This window comes from Xiphophorus maculatus, chromosome 11, assembly GCF_002775205.1.
Source record: "Xiphophorus maculatus strain JP 163 A chromosome 11, X_maculatus-5.0-male, whole genome shotgun sequence".
Lineage (NCBI taxonomy): Eukaryota > Metazoa > Chordata > Actinopteri > Cyprinodontiformes > Poeciliidae > Xiphophorus > Xiphophorus maculatus.
In genome coordinates this window covers 24118744-24140050 of record NC_036453.1, presented here as the reverse complement: position 1 = coordinate 24140050, position 21307 = coordinate 24118744, and the positions used below count along the sequence as shown (strand labels likewise).

Here is a 21307-nt window from a genome sequence, read left to right as displayed (position 1 = left end):
TTTGCCCTGCGCATGACCTGGCAGGCGCAAGACATTAAAACGTAAAAGCTTTTGACGTGACTTCGACAGAGGGTCATCATTAACACAGGGATGTATCGTTGATTTTGAGCTTACAGATACATTATGAATAGTTCTTTTTTTAATTACAGCCAAATCAAATGAATGTGAAAAATAAGAGTTAGTTGATTAATGGCCTGATGTAAGTGCTTTAGGATTATTTTTGTTTTCCCCTTTACTGCAGCATTCTTGGAGAGACAGGAAAGACAGAACCTTATAAAGCGATGTATCTCTACATCGTGTAATGTTTATGTTCCATACATCTGTCTACATTACCATTACTCATTTCTTATTTAGATATTTCTTTGCAGAATATCCTTTTTTTTGTTGCCATGTTGGTAACAAATGGGGCTCTTTGGGGTCTAAGAATATCTTTTAAAGAATCCAGTCCCTTAATTTATAAATTAGTCAGTACATTTAAATCATGTAAAAATTATTTGCTTCGACATTAATTACGCTCTAGAACCACAACTGGCTTTTGGACCTTCCACAATGGCTTTTATTAACTCAGGCCAAAAAAAAAAAAAAATGATACCAAACTATATAATATCAAATGCAGGTTTTAGCTTTTTCATGGAATAACTGCATTTAAATTGATACCAAAAGTACCAGTAATATCTTTGCAGATCTATTTTTCTTGTCATTACATTAGAAACTGTGCTTTTTTTGTTGTTGTTACATAAATCTGCTCAAATTATATTCCACATAGAAGAAAATGGACCAATGCTCCTTTTTCAAAGGTTTAATCTTTTTCTTTATTTTAAAACCAAAACCCAGAAATAAAATGATGGTTCTACAAGACATTTCTTGCAGTAGGCATTTAACAATTATAAGGCGCCTTTTCCCAAAAGGTCAGGTAATAGTTGCTGGTCTAAGTTAGCTTTATTCAGTTGGACTCGGGGTAAAAATGCCTCTCTGGTTTGTAAACGTTGCAGATCCCCGATGTGAACAAGTCGAAAGGTACCCAGTGTTTTCAATTTCAAAAGAAAAGCTTCTTGAAAATAAGTAGAAGATGGCCACGAGAAAATGTTAGCTGTAGAACCCGTGTCAAAAATAACTAAAGCCGTTCCACCTTTTGTAGGTTTTGCATGTGCATTAACAGCAGAATTGCTCACCAGACAATCCCATTTTATAGAGATTAAAAAACAGAGTCACATAGTTAATTGGAACGCTAAGCAGAGTCTAAGATAAAAGATGAATGCTTTCTTTCCCTTAACACTAACCCTGCAGGATGCTAAAGCGACCATTTCTGGAGGCTCAGTTTTTATCATAGACTATCCCACACCGGTGTAGAGTTTTCAAACCAATCTGCATAAATTTGTTTTGCCTATGGAGTGAAGAAATGCCTGAAAGCTCTCTGGAACTGAAAGTGAAATGTTTGAAGCAGGTGTAGAGTTTTAAATATAAAATTAAGAAGAGAAATTATTTTTCTTAATGGAAATTAATAAAAAAAAAACACACACAATGAGGAAAAGAATGAAGTTTATTACCTTTTAAGTAAGAGTATACAAAGACTAAAGGGCTGTGCAAGGAATTGCTCTTCGTCTCAATATTGTGCGCATTAATCACCTTCCTCCTGACATCTGTGTCCGGCGTTTGCATCCGTCTTTGGGAAGAGAGGCAAGGTCGAGTCGGCAGGAGGCGAGCTCCGTTAGTACAACTTTCACAGTAGCTGAGGGAGAGGAGCTAGCCTTAATAAGCTACAGCAGCAGCCTACAGCTCAGCCAGAACGTTGGAGGAGAGGCTGCAGGTCAGCCCAGTGCCGTCCGGCTCCACGTTGATCTTCTTCACCACTCCGTCTTCCACCAACATTGCGTATCTGAAGCAGATTATTCAGAATACGAAGGATTTAGATCGTAATCGGTACAGCAAGTAAATAGCCATCTCTGAAAACAACCACAATTACAGTTTTAAAAACTTTAGACATTGAAGTCAATCAAATTTCCAGATTTATTTCGGTACATTCACAAAAACAAATATTTTAAATGTTTTGCGATTAGCTATATTTATGACTTTATACATCTTGTAGTCGTCAAGTAAAGAGTATCTAACAGTGATAGTCTAAGATACATCAGTTTTGTTTTAAACCACACTTTGTTGACTTTCATTAAATTCCTAACACAGCGGTTTTACTGATTTGTTTTGTCGTTTTAGGTCCAATTTAACAACTTCATTGGATTACATTGGATTTATTAGAAAATATAAGGGGAAAAAACTGTAACAACAGTAAAGGGCATGCAACCTTATTAAGACAAGATAAAGATACCTTAAGTTCATAAACATTCAGAACTAAATTAAACTGCTATTTAATTGTGAAATTAAAATCAGAGTCATAGCTATAACAATGCTTACCTCTTGGAGCGTTTGTTGCCCAGAACCTGCACAATCGTATCGCTGTCAAGCAGCAGGTCGACCGCCTAATGAACACAAACAGGAAGAACTGATGAGTACAAAGACTTTGAACTAAGCTGGCATATAGGGGACATTTATTTTTACCTTTGCAAATGCACCAGTGGGATCAGCCAGCATTCTAACCTACACAGAAGAAAAAAAGAAAACAAATAAATTAACACTTCTCCACACTAGAAGCTCGCATTTTGCATATTTCTATCCGATATATACCTTTCCATCTGTTCCATGCTCCTTTCCCCATGCAGCCATGACGAATGCATCATTGACAGAAATGCACGCCACCTCCTGTATGCCTTTACTCCTCAACTCCTGGGCTTGCTGCACGAAGCCTGGGAGGTGAGTCTGCAAGCAGCAGAGAAAGAATGAGGGCGGCTGATGAAAAGGTCAGTGTGTGGAGGAGAGGGTAAGCGGAGTCCACAGCGGGGGGCCTCACCTTAGAGCAGCCGGGGGTAAAGGCTCCGGGTACGGCGAAGAGGACTCCTTTTTTCCCCTTAAACAGCTGATCCATAGACACTTTATTTCCTGGTTCACCCTCCTGGACCTCCACTGCAGGAAGAGCTTCACCAACCTGACAGAGATCAGGACAAGAAAGATGATTAAAAATTGAGCTAGAGCAACGCCGGTCTTTTAAAAATGTTCACTTTATTTTTTTTCCCCATACCAGCTGGTAGCATATATTTTGCAATTTAAACTAATTTTTCATTTTGATTTGTTAAAATAAACATCTTTTCATTTCTCAACTTTCAAATAAATCTATTTATGGAGCACAGATGAATCTGAACACAAAGGAAAACTGATCTGCATTTGACTATTTCATAGTATTAGAATGAAGTGAACTCAATTTGGACCCAATTGGACTCTATATAATAGAAACTATATTAAACCTGTATGACCTAGACTATATACATAAACTGCACGGATCTTACATGGGATAATAAGTAGCTTTTTGTCTTTAATGCCTTGTTTTAATGGTAAGATAAATATCTTTACTGACAGAAATTTTGGTTATTCCAAAATATGCGAATACCGATTAAAGGCCACTAGATGGAGACAAATCACCATACTTATAAGTTATACATTTATTAATTAATTTTCTTGACATTTTCAAAGTGTGCACCCAACGTACACGCTTAAAGTTGAAAAACACAGGTTGACTCATCCACATATAATTATTTCACCTCCATACAAGCACAGCAATGACAAAGGGGAATGACGAGCGAAAATTCTTATATGTGAATAAATCCCTTCTGTTCTGTACCAGGAATATCTTTTAATGAGTAAAATGGTTTCCAAAATAGTCACGAAGAAGTAGTGTTAACTAAAGCGGCACTTTATTACCAAATGTTAGGTTTCAGTCGATAGCTCCAAGTCGAGCATAACTTGCTGCTGAATTACCTCTAACAGAACATTATGCGCTAATCGGCTGTCATGGCGACAGCGTGACAGCCCCGCGAGCTACAGCCAGACCCCAAAAATAACGTAAATACATATTTTTTTGGCAGGGCAATACTTGTTATCCCATTCGCTAAAGGTCAAAGGCGTTCATCAAAGCTAACGCTATCTGAGAGTTTGTTACCTTAATCGGCATCTTGGTGACTGGAGAACAGTGCAGCAGTCTGACGCACCGGAAGACTCGGGGGTTTTTCAGGAGAGAGCCCGTCAGGGAAAACATAATGGCTCCGCTGTAGCTGCGCAGCTAACCGGGGCTAGCCTTGAGGACTGCGTCACGACTGGTGTATTTGGCCCGGTGTGTTCAGAGGCACGTCAGACTGGTTTTACGGCCACTCTATGTTATTTACGTTCACAGCAAATGCCCGTGGATGTGTCCCACCCAGAGTTTGTCTGAGAGGACTTAACCTATCTTTCAGGTTCAGACCTGCTAAATCTGTATCACAGCGCCATCTGCTAGTAGCAGCTATAAGCCTCAATAGTGTTTAATAGTGATGCTAATACAGGTTTGTTTGTAGAGCTAATTATCCCTTAGCCACAGCCTCTGCTAAAGGGAACGTGGCCATGGTATCCACAGCTGTCCCTTTGTTAAAGCGGGGTAATTATGTCTGTATTGAAAATATTTTAAACCTCTTGAACCTTTTCTCATTTTGTCATTATACAACCATTAACTTGGGTCGTATTGTAACTTGGGGAAAACCAACACAAGGTAGTGTATATGTGAAACGGAAGGAAAATAATACATGCAAAAATGTATTTATTTTCCTTTTCACGCTGATACCCCTAAATAAAGTGCAGTGTGATCAAGATATAGAGCTACGTAGTCTATGCAATTTAATGTCAGTATAGATCCAGCTGTACCCTGGAGGAGCTGCAGAGATTCCCAGCTCAGGTGTGGGCATCTTAAGACAGCCATTTGCCATGCACACCACAAAACTGGCCTATATGGAACAGTGTTAAGTTCTATGATCTGCAGTTTCCTACAATCACAGCAGTGGGCATAGAAATCAAGTTGAAATGTGCTCTGGTCAGATCAGATCAAAATTCACCCATCATCCTAAACAGAGAATCATTACTGTGAAACATAGTGGTGGTAGCATCATGCTATGTGGAGGCTCTACTTAGCGGCAGGGAAAGTGGTCAGAGGTGATGGTAAGATGGACGCAGCTAAAAACAGGGGAGTTATGACAGAGAGAATGCTAGAGGCTGGAGCAGAGGTTCACTTTCCAAACATTCAGCCTGAGCTACAGTGGAACAGTAAGTGGCTCAAAGTTCAAACACTAAATCCAATTGAGAGTCTGTGGCGAGACTTGAAGGTCAAAACACTCTCCATCCAATCTGGCTGAGCTTTTGCCGTTTTGCAAAGATCATCAACTATGACAAAACGTGAAAAAGTTCAAAGGGTCTGACTATATAAGTCACTGTGTGATCCCTTTCCCCAACTCTTCTCAAAACACAAGCCATAGCACACTGATTAATTATGCTAAACGGCGAGCATTTAGTACCTGAGGAACAGGGTTCCAACACTATCAGAGTGTTGGAACTGTGATAGTTCCAACACTATCACACTATCTAAGGTCTGCTTAGAGGTGAGAGGAAAAACAGATGGACGCCAACCAAAGCCAAATTGATTTAAATGAATGGGCTGATTTACTTTAAAAGGATTAGCTGCTCGCTAGCTGCGTGAACAGTGAGGGCGTCCGATGTCGACGTCTGTATGAGAATGGTAGAAAACACAACACGTATAGATAACACATCCACAGAGATATGAGTCCAATGATGTATGGTGGCGGTGTGTCCATTTATTACACAACACAAAGCACCTACAATAATCCACTCCCTGCTTCGTCAGACAGTGGAAGATCTGGGGTTTTTTTTTTTTTCTTCTTCTATGTCACAGTGAGTTTAATGTGAACATGTTTAGACAAGGACATCAAACTGTTTACCTAAAAAAAAAAAAAGCCTACACATTAATTTACAGCCGGTATCGCACAGAAAATTAAAGCAGTGTCAACAAACGACAGTAAATTGAGTAAAAAATAGAATTTAATCATTTAAATACTCTTTCAAAATACAAACATTGATTTGAATTTTCTAAATAACATTAACTTGTTTTTCTGTTTTATTTATTTAATAATTATAACTGGTGATGTTAAATGTACACGATGGCTATACAAGGAAATGTGTGAGGTTTGGTAATTTGTTGTATTGCTCATTTATATTAATGTGCACATTAGTAATAGAACCCATAAATGACTGTATAATTTGAACAGCGACACCACAAGCGATCAATCCAACCCCCCCCCCCCGAAACCCATTGTACCAAAAACACACAGACATAAACAGAACAACTCCATCTTTGCAATAAAGAACTGCGTGGTAACAAAGAAATCAGAGATAAAATTAAAAATAATAAAAAATAAAAAAAAAACGTCAGATAACAGCAGCTAATCTGGGTCACATTCTGCCAGATATCTGATGTTGCTAGTGTAGTTCTGCTGCTGCACCAACTATTCAAGCAGGATTATTGAGTCAGATGCATCTTAAAAACCAAAAATGAGACAAACTCGGGCTCAACGAATTCGCTAAATCCAATATGCAAGTTGATCGTTTTCTCCACAGTTAGTTGGCCATGTGGCTGATGCTGCCTCCTGAGGTAGCCTTCTGTAGCCTTACTAAGCCACTGCATTTATAGTGCCATTTGAAATTGATCCCTAAACTAACAACCCCAAAAAATAAAAACATTGATTAAAGCCTGCATGAAAATTTCAAACCCACAACAGAGTCACAATGCAAGTACCCTTATATCCTAAGAGGGAAACTATATGAAAACTAAGTTTTAAGTTTTTACAAACATCAGCACATAGTAAGCTGCACAAACATTGTAATGGGGGGAATTAGTATTACATCTGCTGGCTTTCTTTTTATTTTTATTTAGCTTCCACTACAAATTGCATGTTTGTTTATTTAAATGGAACTGTACATAGCTAAAAGAGAATTGACCGTTTTGGTCTCTAGTTATAGGGATCTGGTTATCTTTCTTTCTTTTTTTTTCCTTCTTAAACATCAGATTTCTTTTTTTTTTTTGCTTACCTAAATGATCATTTACACTGTGACTATACAAATAATTCTAATAAAGAGTAGGACCTTCGACACGTTAACCAGACAAGGTTTCAACATCTAAAAGAAAGATGTTGCATAAGCTGAACGTCTTGTAGCCCTGAGCACCGATCCAGGGCGCGGGTTCAAGTTCACCATGTGCATCCACAGTAAGAGGAGGAGGAGGAAGAAGGATCTCAAACCGAAACCGTTCCGAGATCTTTTATGCAATGTTCGTCGTCACTGCAGAAAAATGCAGCGAAATCTCACCGCGCACATTAGCAGTCATGTAGGTTAGTGTTACATATCGCAGCCCAAGTATGAAAGAAGTGTTTTTTCTTCATTTCTTTTTTTTTTTTTTTTTTTTTTTTTTTTAGACACACAGCTGCAGAGGTCAAAGTGTGGTTGTAGTGGACGAAGAAGGTGAGAGGGTAGGAGGGATGGCGTTATAAAAACAAGCAAAATGAGGCGGATCCATCGCTAATCCAGCCGCTGTCGCCGCCACCAAAACTTTAATGTCAAAAAAATAAAATAAAATAAATAAAGTTGTCCTCTTCCCTGATCGCATTTGTTTTCCGCTGCACGCGACCGCAGACACGCATGCTGCTGGATGCCAGGTTTTTGCTGCTAGGACAAAATTCTATGGATATGCCCGATCCTCCGGCGTACAGCATAACGTTTAGAATCCATCCGGAACTTCTCAGTGGCTTAATGCCAAATAACCCTCTTATTAAAAAAAAAAAGAAAAAAAAAAGTTGTAGTCTTTCCTGTTTTCCACACATACATCCTGTATTCCTAGAATACAAGAGAATAGAATTAAAAAATAACAATAAGCACTTGGGGTCCAAAGTATGCAGAACAACTGATACAAATACTAACAAGCAAATTGTTTTTATATTTTGAAAGTCATGGATGATATTGCTTTTAAGATATTGCAAGTAGGGGGTGCTGCGTTGGCGCAGGGGTGGCGCACAACCCACGTAAGGAGGCCTCAGTCCACGACGCGGGCGTCGCAGGTTTGATTCCCGCATGTCTTCCCCCTCTCTCAATACCCACTTTCCTCTCTGAGCGCTCTCAAAGCGCACCAGAGCCAATAAGACCTTTTGAATAAAGAAATATTGCAAGTAACCCCTACGGGTTTGCCTACAACTCCTGTCTCCCACCCCCACCTCAATGGACCCTCAAGCCTTACACTAGATGTCTCAATATGGCTTTTATGTGCAGATGTAGCATTATGTTAAAAAGTTCAAAAGCTACACAGATTGCAGTCTGTTGTGTACCTAAAAGTGAAGTGGTAAAGTATTCGTAGCTTGATGCCGTAAAAAAACAAAAAGCCTTCCATGATTTAGTTCAAATATTACGCTGTCACACTTGCAGTTTTTTGTTGGTTTTTTTAAACTGGAGCTTGGCAGGTACCGCGTGGTGTAAAAAGCAAAATCCGTCTAAAAAAATGCGAATACAGTTTATTTTCTTATACTTTCCTTGCTTAAAATGAGAAGCATAAATCCCTCAATAGTTCTCTAATAAAAACTTTCCTTGTTGTTTTTTCCTTTAAAAAAAAAAAAAAAAAACACTTGTCCAGTCTTGTAGACCAGCTCTGTTGTTGGTTGTTTTTCTTTTTCCTTTCTTTGTTTTTTGCTCCACACTCTAAGGAGAGTCCATCATGGCTTCCAGCATCTCCAGAAATAGTTTGTGCATGGGAACACCGCCACGGGTCTTGATGCTGTAGAAAGTGGTGAGCGCGCGGCCGGCAGTCTGTCGGAGGAGCGGCAATGTTAAAAGGAGGCGTCCCGCCCGCTGGGGGTCGTCCGGGCGCCGCTGGCACTCCAGCTCCAGCAAGGCCTGGTGGAGGAGGTCCCGGAGCTTCTGCACAGCCTCCATGTCCTCGATGTAAACAGAGTCTGACAGAAACAACGTAGATTAGTTTAGCTTTTTGTTCCAGTTGAATGAAACAAGAATATGCAGATTGTGCCAATATATTCTTCTCTGACGTTTGCTCTCATCGCTGAGTCTTTAAATCTGCGTTTTTAAGAAGCAGCTTGGACTGCAGACTTTCCTACAACTTCTCCCACCGTTGTTAATGTAGCCTCATTGGCTTTGGAAGTTTCCCCCCCTCGCTCTAAAGTATAAATAGAATTGAATGTGTGCCGTTTAATTCATTCAGCCGGTGTTGCCAGAGAACACCTGCAGCTACTAGGAAGCTCTCCCTGTTGGCTGCATAATTATTCTGTAAAACTCAGCGAATGGCGAGTAACACAACCGTTTTAAATTACTATCAACTAACACTTGTTTTGTAGGTACAATGCAAACAATCTGTTGCAGAAGAAACTGCATCAGTGTGGATGAGATATGACAATCACGTCTAATAGTTTATCTTATATTAACCGTCAGCCTTAACATAAAAGGACATCGCTGAATCAGCCATTTTTGAAACACCGATAACAGACACTTGTTTTATTGCTCTACATTTGTTCACCTTAATAAAACACCTAATGCACTTTTATAGTTCATTATGTACATGTTAGCCATTCAGTCAATCTATGAGAAGATTTAAAAGTAAATATGCAGAGGTGTTGAACACAGTTAACAGATCATGAGGCTGAATGAGGTTAGTGTATAAAAATTCAAGTTTTAGTACCCGAGTTTGTGAGAGCGATGGCTTTTAGCATGACAAACTCCTCTCGGTCCACATTTAGAGCACGGAAACGGCGTGCGAGCTGGCTAATGGCCGCGTTTAGCTCCGTCAGTCCGGCAACGCGCGACATTTCCTCATCGAGGACAAAATCCTCGGCGAAGACCACCTCGTCCTCACAGCCGATGGAGCGGTACGCTACGCCCAGAACCAGCACCTCCAGCCACACCGACTGCAGCACGGACATCTGGTCTGCTAGAGACAGAGACAGGAAGCCTGCAGGAGGCACAAGAGGCAAAAAGACATCCACAAGGTTTGTCTGAGAAGAACATGGTAGGTTCACACATTATTGGTGTAGGGAGCTGCTCATCCGACTCTACATGGCAAACAAATAACATCTTAACAAATGACTGCCTGGTTAGTTTAGCTCAAACCGTTCTATTGCAGCTATGGCTCTATGCTTTGGGTCATCTTTACGCAGCTTCCTTTCTACTTGGGGTATCAAAACATAGGGGGCCAAATACAAATCCCGCACATTCTTTTTAAAAGTATTCTAAAACCCATATGGGGTATGAAAACTTTTGGAAGTCATTATGAATTATTGGGATGGGAAAAAAAGAGAAAAACAATAAAAATAAGTGTATATGTAAAGTTTGTCATAGATGACCTAGGAACATCCTATTGGGCCGAATATATCATATGAATCTCTGAGTGATTAAAAAGATTCTTATTGAGAAGTAATTTTTTCAATGAGAAAACAAAAACAGGAAACCAAAAGATTTGTACTCATTGACGCCTCCAGAATCTCATTTCATCCATGTTTCAGAGGTAATTATACAAAATGCACACAACAGATGCTGCTGTGAATGATGAAGTAATTCCCTCTTAGCAGAGGCGTGCTTAATATCTTTCTGAAGGTAGCACAACAACAAATTTTCAGTTGGTGGAGAAAAAAAACCCTGTATTTGTAAATCCACACTTGCAGGTTATAAAAATAACAATGCAATCCTTTTAAATGACAAGGAAGTGTGTCAGAGCGGGCGCTGCAGCAGAGGAGCCGCTGGTCCTGCTCAAAGGTAAGCACAGTCATAACACCATAAACACCTCCTTTACTGAATACTGAAGCCACATGACCCAATCACCTTACAATACCGTGTTACTATACAGTGGGAACAGATCTTCTTAATCTCTTACATTGCTATTATGCCATAGATGCCTTTAGCTCCACTTCTTTTCTCCGTCATCATCACTTACCAGGAATGTGTTTGGCCCAGCCAATGATCACAACCAGCTCGCGGTCAGCGAGGTCACAGAGGGTGGTGAGGGTCCGCTGGGCCGTGTCGGGCTGCAGAGGGTCCGGCATGGCAAATAACTTTTCGGGCTCTGCCACTAGAAGGTGGGACACGATGATGTTGGAGGAACCTGCATGAAAACACAAAGCAAACGGTTAATTAACCTGTGAAAACTCGTAAGTTACAGAAATATAACTAATTTATACCCAGATTTGTTCCTCTGATAATGGAGCAGCTAGATTTGTTTAACAGCAAAAGCTGAAAGGCTCGTTAAATTTTAATGCAGCTCGTGTGAACCATAAGGAGTACAATGAGGCTTTGTTAGCAGTAGAGGGCGCCGTTTTTAGTCTAAATGAATGTTTTAATCAATTCACAAACACAAAGGAAAGTAAAAGGAAAAGATTTTTGCAATTCCACTGCAAATGCTCTACTAAAACGTGCCTTTGTGTGTGGCTTCTATTTTTTAAACAATTTAGATTTTAAATATTTAGCATTTTTTTTAGAAGCAACTGCAGCCAAACAAAACAAATAGGTAAAGACTGAGATAAATTATCAGAGCGAATTGTTGACCCCCTTAAATATGTTTCTTATAATAATCATTGGATTATGGCTAGCTTAATCATATATCATATAAACACTGCTTTATGGTATAAGTGAAATATACCATTTACATTACATATAGTGGTTATACAGGTATTAAGTGTTTCACAAGTTCACCACTTTATCTCAGACTGAGCTCATTAGTATTTGTTTTTTTAAAAAAGTATCAGGTCCAAATGAAAAAGTTTTGTTCTTATTTGCACAAATAAATCTGTTTGAACTCAAAAGGTGAAAAGAAAAAAACAAAAAATAGATGGAGGATAGACTTCACCTTTTTCGCTCTCTTTCGTCAGAGATAGAGGGGCGCTCTGATATGTTGCGTTCTCCACTTCTGGGCGTCTTTTGTACTTCTGCCTTCCACCTCTGACTCTGTCAAGACGTACTCCTAAAAACAGAAAGAAATACTTAAAATGGCTCAGACCAAAGCCAATCAATCAGCAATTAACGTACGGTGCAAAACCCAAAAAGCTGAAAATGAGTCAGTATGCGACGTCAAACACTCACCCTCTTTCAGCATGCCTACTTTGAGGCACTTAGTAAAGCGGCATGCCTGGCAGGCTTTCCTTCGCCTTTTGGTGATTTCGCACTCATTTGATGCAGGGCAGCTGTATTCAATGTTACCTTAACGAAAGAAAACAGAAGTTTAAGGTGAAATAGATGTCATCTTCATCACTGATTCTTTATTTAGATCAGCATGAGCTACTAAACATGATCATTGAAGTAAACATCTCAGCGACACCGTCTCTCATTAATGCATAATAAATGCATTTAGAGGTTACAGTGACACATTACATGGTCGGTGTGTTACGAAATTATTCACCACAACACACTCATACACACACCTTGAATGGTTCTCTTGAAGAAGGCCTTGCAAGCCTCGCATGACGCCACGCCGTAATGATAACCTGACGCCACATCCCCACACACCAGACACAGCCTCTTGGGCAGCGTGCTCAGGGCGTACTTGCAGCGCCCCGCTCCGTTTCCGGCGGAGCCCTCCTCCGCCCCGTCGCCGGGCTCGTCTTTAAAATGGCAGCGCAGGGCCGGCGTGTAGAGCGGTGGCGAGTAGCGCTTGGCGCCGTCTCCTCTGGTGCCCCCGCCGCCGCTCTGAGAGGAGTCGGAGGAGACCCCGCCGGGGCTGGTCCGGCCTCCGCCGCCTCCCTCCGGGCTGCTCGGCTCCGCCTTTATGTAGACCTCAGAGCGGCGCTCCCGGGAAGACATGATGCCTGACGGAGCAAAAACAAAGAAAGGTCAAAGTAAATGCAGGTGCAGAGCACACTACCGCACATTAAACCACATTAAAGAGCGTTAAAGCTGACTGGACTTAAGTAGGAAGTTTCACTTTTACCAGAATTTTTTTTTTTTAGCTATTTAAATACCTAGTAGATGAGCTGCAGGTGTGGACGCAATTAAAACAACGATCGATTCCTGTGGTATAAAATCCTTGTTGCCAGAGAAACCAAGTTCTACGCCTGTCGCAATAAACTGTCCAAGAAATGACTGCGATAAACGATGTTGTTTGGAGACCGTTTTGTTAATATATAGTGCAACTTCATCCTCTCAGAGACCAAGCAGCTTTACATTTTGTAAAGAACACTTCACACTAGAACTGGAAGATATTTTAAATAGCCGAAAGAAACAAAAAACAAACAAAATCAAATAAAAACCCAATTACAACTGAAATCATGAATAAAATGGTTTATGTCTCTGTAAACAAAATCTCCATTAAATAAAAGAAGTTATCAAAATAAAAATAATCAAACTCATTCTAATTTAACAGGCTTACTAGTGCCTGTAATTTTCCTAGCCTAAATTGAGTAAACCAAACTTTACCCTCCCCCACATGTTTCTATATACTTCCAGTCAGCTGACTGTAAGAAAAGAAAAAATATAAAGATGCTACTTCTTTTAACTTCCAGAAAGAAAGTCAGCTGCTGAAAAACACAGACAGGTGTTACGGCGTGAATGCAAAAAGAGTGCTCGTATTAAAGGTCACGCTGCAAATGCCAACGGTGGTTAGCTACTTCAAGCAGGTACCTCAAGTAACTGAGTTGCTAATATGAGCCATTACTCTACAGCACAGATCAGCTAAAAGCAGCAGAGTTCTAATATCAAGTTTAGCAGGTTTAAACTTATCTCAAGACGATAAATGTTTAGGTAACCGTACATGAATTACATTATTTTGTTAATTTAATACATGGTCATACATATTCACTCATTAACCTGTAGTACATTTTTTCTTTTTCACTAATGTACGGCTGGTATGTTCTTGTACTGTGACGTATAGTAAATTAATTAATTAAAATACATTATTTTGTTAAATAAAGGCTCATGTCATTCACTTTTTCTTTTTTTTTTTAATTTTTGCGTACATACTGTGAAACCAGTAGGGTTGGGAAATATGGTTTAAGAAAATCAAAATCTCTGAAGTTTTAATACCAAATTCAATTTCTGATTTTAAAAACATTTTCCCTCCTCACCCTTTTCCTTAAAACTAAAGGAACAAATGACAGAAAATATCTGTGTGTTCTTGTAAAAAAAGATGGTAGATCTTGGCTAACGTCACTCTGAACTATGGAAATCCAAGGAGTGAATTAATGGGAATAAAAATGCAGATTTTTCCTGCAAGACTCTCAAACCTAATGTCAACAAAAGTTATAATCAAAGCCATTTAACATTTTGAAATGTGCTTCTAGAGCGCCATCTTATAACATGAGAATGTTCACACTGAACAACTCAATTATTAATACAACTGTTAAATAAAGTGGGTTTTTTTTACTTCTAAAGCAAAAGCAATGCCATATCCAAAATTGAATAAACCACAGCAAACACAACAAAAATGCTCCATGTTCTCCTTGCTGAGAAAGCTAAATAAACTGGCTGAAAACTTAATCTCAGCTACAGAGCTCAGTCAATTATAGCCAACCTCAACTCCATGTGGTCGAGCGTCTACATCTGCCGGGTTTAAGGTTTGAACTCATATCACAGAAGCGGTGTGAGTTGACTGTAAACACCGTCATAGTAAAGAACAGGACAGCAGAAAAAAGAAAAAAAAAACTCTCGACACAAACTGTGGTGCTCAACCTGCCTAAATCTAACATGACACCTTCTTGGTGCTCTTTCTTCCTTGCTTATTATTTTTACCTGCCGATCAAAATGTAGCGTTTAATACTTTGAGATGAAACTCTAGAGTCCTCGGACGATCCCCGCGGTGTGAATTGTGTCAGCCGTGTCTCTAGCCGTTAAAACAGCCAAGGTGACAGAATGAAGGTCACAGTGCTCATAAACACTGGCCACTCCTCCTTCAGATCCAGAGATAGGACTTATGTTGGAGTAATGCGGTAAAGGTACTGCAGTAACCTGCGACTGGGGCCAAGGTTGTGTGCAAACCCCAAATTTAAAACAGGAAATTAAGAGGAAAGGTAACAAAGCACACCTCTAAGTATCAAAAAAGTAAAATACTTTACACAGCCTTGTTTAATTTTTAACTAATTCATTCAAAATGGTGACCAAATGTGTACTATGGAGGACCTAAGATTGCGTATAAAATCCAGATATTTTTGCCAAATGGAAACCCAACGTGAACTTGTGCTTCTAAAATGTAATTCAGCTTCCAGTAACTTAGTTCTGAAGTCTTTCGTAAATAAGCCTAAAAGAAGTCCAATCTCTTTGAAATAGACATATATGTATATATGTGTGTGTATAAAAACAAAAACACAAGCCAGGTTATCCATACATGCACTAATTTATCGGACTCCAATCTGTACCTCTTCTGCTTCGAGGTTTCAGATCATGATGAATGACGGCGCTCTTGTTCCCAATGCATGAGTTGAGCGCAACGGCATCTGTGCAGCCTAAATAACTTAAATCCAGTTAAGAATTGACTGTGACTTTTGAGCCTGGCCTGTGTGTTTACAGTGGCGGTCAACTTCAGCAAAACATTTTTCTCTCGTTTTTTTTTTTTGTTTTTTTCCCCCCAACCATCCAGATAAGCACATGGCAGCCGACGAATTTATGAAGAGTTGCAAATCTCCAAATTTATTTAGCTGAACTCCATGCTTCAGAACATGAAGAAAAAACAACAACAGTTTGGGTAGAAAACTGCAATGATAAATTCTAAACTAGACTAAAATAATAATGGGTTCGTAGATAAGTCTAGTTTGTTATCGCACTGCATTAAGCCTTTACTCTGTTATCATGTTTAAACTGCCCCAACTGCTTGCAAAGGATGTCTATTACGCACTGGCATCTACTGACAACATTTAGAGTCTGATATGACTCACATCTCTACATGCATTTATTTAGCGTGACCCCGGTGTTCTGCACTCCTTTACACAAACACAGTCCTGATAACACACGGCTGTTCCTAATCCGCTGAATACTTTTTCATTTATTCCCCAGGCATAATCTGTTGTTGTGAAGGTGATCAGAGCTGTTCAATATCAGACGTGTAAACTTGAGACTTGCTTAAGGAAGGAAAAATTAGAGAAGCCCCCAGTGACACAAAGATATTAGGAAAACTGAGTCAATTTCTAAGCAAACTTTCATGAATACTTGGACTGAATAATACAACAGGGGATTTCAGTTGCTGCTAAAACAATCATCTCAAAGCAAAGTTTGCTTTGATAAAGTGGATCTTACAAACCCACAGGTGCTGGCACACGTTTTTTGGAGTTTGCCCTCTCAGGTTAGGAGAGGACTGTTTGGCAAGCAGAAAGGGGGTCACAGCAAACCCAGCCTGTTTAAAGTTTAGCTTAGTTGGACTGAGTTATGCAGCATAGAGGATCCCTTACTTAACAGACCTTGTGCAAAAATCTACATGATCAGCATTGAGATTAAGTAAATCAATTCATCAACCATGTGCACTGCTGGCCACCTCGACATATGCTTTGGCAGAAAACATTGAAGAAAATGGAATACATTATAGCTACATTAATTAAAACATAATTAAACTCGTGTCAAGTTAAACACGGATATAAATGTTTTATTAACTTCACCCAGCATAGAAAACGTGTGTTGCGGCGATGTAAGCCCCTGCCAGCACTTTAGGTGTAGCGTTAGCATTAGCTAGCGTCAACATTAGGATGACAGCTGTAGGTTAGCTAACCTTAGCTAACTAAGCTGGCTAGCTGGTGTTAATCCTGACTGGCCGGCTTCCTTCTCTCCCACTGCGGTTTATTTTTGTCACTCTGCCCGGGACAAGTCGGCGTCTTACCGTACAGCCGCGACCACTACAGTGCTTAGCGGTTAGCTCTGTCCACGGTGTGGTTTCATGGCACAGGCTGGACAGGAGAAACTGAGAGCAGACTGCCAAGCCTTTGCTAGCTTGTGTCGGGCTGCGTGTTCACATGGGCCGGGCCACATCGGCTTTCTATAACAGCTGCTGTGATCAGGATGGATCTGCTGGGGCTAAACACATTAGATCCAGCAGCAGCAGCAGCACTGGGAGCTGACAAGAAACCGGTTTTACACTGGAAGTTGACGTCTTTCTAAAGCAGCTAGACTCACATTAAAATAAAATAAAATAAAAAAAAACAGAGACTTGGAGTTAACTCTAGTTAAGACTCTCTTCTGATGTTGGGACTAAAACAAAAGTTATGATATTGCAGAAATATTCTAGTTCCAGTTGTAACTTTATTAATTCAAGGGATGAAATAAACAGGGTTCTGCCTTTATCTTCAGTTACATATCATTTAGTCTTTTTTTTATATATAAAATAGTCTAAAATCCATTACATAATTTAACTTAGCTGAAGATTATTTTCTGAAGATTTATATTAAATCATACTTCCACCAAAATTTGATCTCTTAGTTATGAAAGTATAAGAGATTGTGATTATTGATCTAAATAAAATGATTCTGAACGGCCTCCTGCTGACAGATATTAATTATTGAAGTAACATAACCATTTCTCCGTACAGAAGACTATTACATGATTTGAAAATATTTTAAATCTGAGGCTGTTGAAGCAGGTAAAAAAAAAGAAAAAGATTCCTTCATTTTGTACCAGAACAGTCGAGTACGAAACGCCCAAGAGAAATGTATGATGATGAAATGACCACGATTCAACTGTATTATTAGGCAAACATTATTACTTGCAAACAACTTTTTCAAACAGATATTTTATTGTCATTTTTCCTTTTTGATTTGCTACTTACACTAATCTTAGACGAAAGACCGTCCTCTCTCACACAAGCTGATATTTGATCATCACTTGACTTGTTTTTTTTAATCAGCAGGGTAATCAAAGACCATTCTATACAGTTTATATCATAAACTTTGAAGTAAAAGCCTAAAAGACAGATCTATGTTGTGGCTTTAATGACAGCATAAGTGCTTGACAGCGATACAATATTCCACAAATTATTCGACCAGCATGCTGCTTAAAGTGTTTTTGATTTGAAATTCAAACCTAACTTCTTCTACTCTTCATACTTTGTTTATTTCTCTTCTGTCTTTAGCCTGAGTGACTACTTTTTGAAAAAGACGTTAACAATGTCAGCCGAAGGTCCATCACAGGATTGAAGAGCGGTGACTCACCCGGACATCTATAATCCTTACTGAAGCATAGTTTTGTGGACAAATATTTCATCAACATAAAAGGTAATGTGGGGGCAGCTTACCTGTTTTGTGAACTGGAGCTTGAAACCTATATATTGCTCACTCCTGGTCGGCAGATCGCTGGCTTGTTCTTGCTGCAGGTCTGTAGTTATCAGGACATCTGCAAAGTAAGCAAAGCGCTTTGAGTTTCACACAAAGCAAGAAGATAGCTATTTTTAAAACGTTAAATTAACTTTTCATTTTTTTCACAACTTACAAAAGGCTTACCAATTACACTCATGTGATATACATCAAGTTAATGTTGGTCAGTTTCTAGTCACAAAATATACCAAGATTTTAACATTTTCTCCTAGATTTAAAACTACTTAAGTTGGATTTGTCATAGTTTTTGTGGTTTAAATCGACTGTTTACAGCAGTATAATGTCGCCCCTCCCAAACTTGTTGTGCACACTGTTGGTCAGCTGGCTGAAAGAAGCCCACCAAAACTTTCCCACACTTATCAGAAAGAGAAATTTGACTACTTGGACATATTTTCAGTGAAGTCACTGGTGCTTTTTGGCATCAAATAAATCAGCTGCACCATGTCAACACATGTTTGCTAGAATAACATTATATAAAACAACTGTGGTATGATTATTCAAAACTGTTGTACCATAATAATTTTCTTATCTTAGTCCATACCTTCTATTAGTAGTCTTGGTTTCTCAATCCAAAAACTTGCATATACTAGCAGCAAAACAACTTCCTTTTCAAATATAAATACACCCAGTGTGTCTATGCAGAAATCTTCACTCTACCCTCCCCCTTGAATGCTGCATGACACACTCCAAAGGTCACAGTCACAGGAATGCTTGAAGGACAGACAGAGTAAAGCCAACACCTTGTCCCTCATTCATCTGAAGTCGTGTAGGCAGAAGTTTGGTTACAACTCTCGGTAAATCTTTACCAAAATTAGTTTAGATAGGGCGAATTTTAGCCTGAAAACAAAGAGAGAGAGAATGCATTCTTGTTCATTTTAAAAAGTAAAATGATCACTTTCATAAAAAAAAAAAAAAAAAAAAGGACAGAATAGATTTTGCTTTTCACCCTCAACTAAGTCAAATAGTGCTTTCATTGTTATTAGACACCTGCAAAGTGTTAAAGAGCGTTTTTGTTATGGTTTAAGTTATAGATAGCGGGGTGTCCCTGTCAGTGCATCACGCAGACTGCACATTAAACTCAGTTTGAGGCTTTCAAATGAGGCGCTCTGTGGAGCCGGAGCGGCACCCCAGTGGTGACCTTGCCTACTGATCTTGGACCGGTGAAAGGTTAATTGCCAAAGTGGATTATGCCTTCAGATCACTGATCCCAATCTTGGTCCAGCAGGCACAGTGACTTACATAGTTCCATGCATTGCAATCGAGATGAATAACTCGATATATATATATATATATATATATATATATATATATATATATATATATATATACAGTTCTGGAACTGCTGGGTGTTATGAATATTCACGATTTGTGTCATTAGCGAGGAGCTGCAGTGGAAACAGAAGGACAGAAATAACCACTGCACAAAACCAAGCCAAATCTCTGCATTCTTCGCTTACTGTATGTGTGTGTGCTCATTCATACGATCATTTTGCAGATTCGTGAAGTGTGTGATGGGAGCCAGGGGGATTAACCATTAGACAGACTAACGGGACAAACGCGTGAATTAGCATAGAGGTGATCACATGAGAGGATTGTAAGACAGACAGGAAGTGCATGCAGCAAATTATTACACAATTTGTACAACTACTTATTCAGCGAGTTGTGCCCCTTAGCCCAATAACACGGTCAGGCGAACTTAGAGCTCTGCCAGGCGAGTCGTGCAATGAACGTCAGGCAATCACTGAGGCATGCCCAGAAGAAAAAAAAAAACATCAATAATGCCTCAAACCCACAGCGCTGGAAGTGTACATGGTATACTTACTGGTAGATGGAGAAGCATCGCGTTGATCCTATTCAGTCTCAAGTCAAGTCTTTAACGCTGGAAAGTCGGCTGGACTGCTCCGATGGCGCCCGGACTTCTTTTTTTCACATCACGTCACCTTTGAGCCGTTTCTCCGCGCAATAAGGCGATAACCAACAACAACTCCACCGGGAGACCAGAAAGCTCCACCCGGCTGTTCGCTCCTGGACACTGGCGTTATCAATTCCCCGTTTAGGCTTCCACAACTAGGCTGTGTTTTAATATGAACGTCAAGACATGGAGGGGAAACAGAGAACTTCCGGTAAGAATTAGCAACAATAAAACGATTGTGTTCTTCTGGCAACGTCTCTCGGAGAGCAGTTGACGCTTTGAGGCACCGAGTAACGTTAGAAAATGTTTTAGCTCCACGTCAGTATATAAGAATGTTTAGAAAAACGTAAAACTGTCTGCATCTAACTAAATAACGCAGAAAATGTTGTTTTATTTTCTCGCGCTCGGCTGCGGAACTTCCGCCTCTCCTCGCGCTAGCTTGACGTGCTGATGACGCAGCCTCTGTCTCGTGCTCCTCACTCCTCCCTCTGCCTCGGTTTGCGTCCGCTGTTTCTCCGTTACGTCCGTCAACACCTCCACCACCGTCATCATCGGCGTTAAAATAAGGGTCTGCAACCCCGAAATAAAATAAATTCAATCAGTGACGTTGCCCCGGTAACTTTCTCGGAGTCTGTACTGCCCACTTATCAGTACTGTAGTGTCACCTCATAAAACACTCACTCCAGTTAGGATTACGGATTTACATATATATTTTTTTTATCTTTTGGCAGATTACGTGCATTTATGTTTTGTTTATATAACTGCTTGCAGATGTTTTATTGGGTTATTTTTGAGTTAAAATAATAGAGTGTTCCAGAAAGACTGAGCTGCATCTCTTGCGGGACACCACTATGGAAAATGTTGTCATGCTGCTGGTCTCATGGCTCTGACCGGGCTCAGTCCACCGTACCACTGACTGGACAGAGTTCAGTGAAGAATGGCTCATAAGTTCACTGAAATTGGGTTAAGCTGGGGAATACAATAGGGCTGCTCTTTTTCACTGTGATTTTGTTTTTTCTGTTCAAACTTTGTAGACATCCGCATCTCAGTACCGCTGGACTCCAGACTGACTGAAGAAGAGTAAAGTTCCCAAAAGAGGGTGTTTAACCTTCCACGTTGACTCGTGCTCTTAAATTACGGCAGGAAATAAATA

At 39.8% G+C, this 21307-nt stretch overlaps 2 protein-coding genes across 3 annotated transcripts; both read right to left on the bottom strand.

The window, feature by feature from the left end:
* Positions 1–1522: 1522 nt before the first annotated feature.
* Positions 1523–4318, bottom strand: prdx5 (peroxiredoxin 5). Its single transcript, XM_005800759.3, has 6 exons — positions 4046–4318; positions 2903–3037; positions 2680–2811; positions 2554–2592; positions 2410–2474; positions 1523–1876 (listed from the first exon to the last, which is right to left on the bottom strand). The coding sequence occupies exons 1-6, from the start codon at positions 4139–4141 to the stop codon at positions 1771–1773; spliced, it is 573 nt and encodes a 190-aa protein (XP_005800816.1). The 5' UTR covers positions 4142–4318; the 3' UTR covers positions 1523–1770.
* Positions 4319–5686: 1368 nt separating this feature from the next.
* LOC102237096 (steroid hormone receptor ERR1-like) lies at positions 5687–20334 on the bottom strand. 2 transcript variants are annotated; one of them, XM_005800758.2, is made up of 8 exons: positions 20065–20334; positions 18164–18261; positions 12384–12767; positions 12046–12162; positions 11813–11926; positions 10904–11071; positions 9656–9925; positions 5687–8918 (listed from the first exon to the last, which is right to left on the bottom strand). In XM_005800758.2, the coding sequence occupies exons 3-8, from the start codon at positions 12760–12762 to the stop codon at positions 8665–8667; spliced, it is 1302 nt and encodes a 433-aa protein (XP_005800815.1). In that variant the 5' UTR covers positions 12763–12767; positions 18164–18261; positions 20065–20334; the 3' UTR covers positions 5687–8664. The 2 variants fall into 2 exon arrangements, with proteins under 2 accessions (XP_005800815.1, XP_023197985.1); XM_023342217.1 differs by lacking the exons at positions 18164–18261; positions 20065–20334 and adding an exon at positions 16757–16906.
* Between the last annotated feature and the right edge of the window lie 973 nt (positions 20335–21307).

What these genes read in the sequence shown, in the direction of transcription:
- prdx5 (XM_005800759.3), bottom strand. Translation starts at nt 4,141, where the DNA reads ATGTTTTCCCTGACGGGCTCTCTCCTGAAAAACCCCCGAGTCTTCCGG. An exon ending in TTACCCCCGGCTGCTCTAAG is followed by an intron (nt 2,812 to 2,902) that starts GTGAGGCCCCCC and finishes TGCTGCTTGCAG; the next exon opens with ACTCACCTCCCAGGCTTCGT. An exon ending in CCACTGGTGCATTTGCAAAG is followed by an intron (nt 2,475 to 2,553) that starts GTAAAAATAAAT and finishes TGTGTTCATTAG; the next exon opens with GCGGTCGACCTGCTGCTTGA.
- LOC102237096 (XM_005800758.2), bottom strand. Translation starts at nt 12,762, where the DNA reads ATGTCTTCCCGGGAGCGCCGCTCTGAGGTCTACATAAAGGCGGAGCCG. An exon ending in CTTCAAGAGAACCATTCAAG is followed by an intron (nt 12,163 to 12,383) that starts GTGTGTGTATGA and finishes TCTTTCGTTAAG; the next exon opens with GTAACATTGAATACAGCTGC. An exon ending in CATCGCTCTCACAAACTCGG is followed by an intron (nt 8,919 to 9,655) that starts GTACTAAAACTT and finishes TGTTTCTGTCAG; the next exon opens with ACTCTGTTTACATCGAGGAC.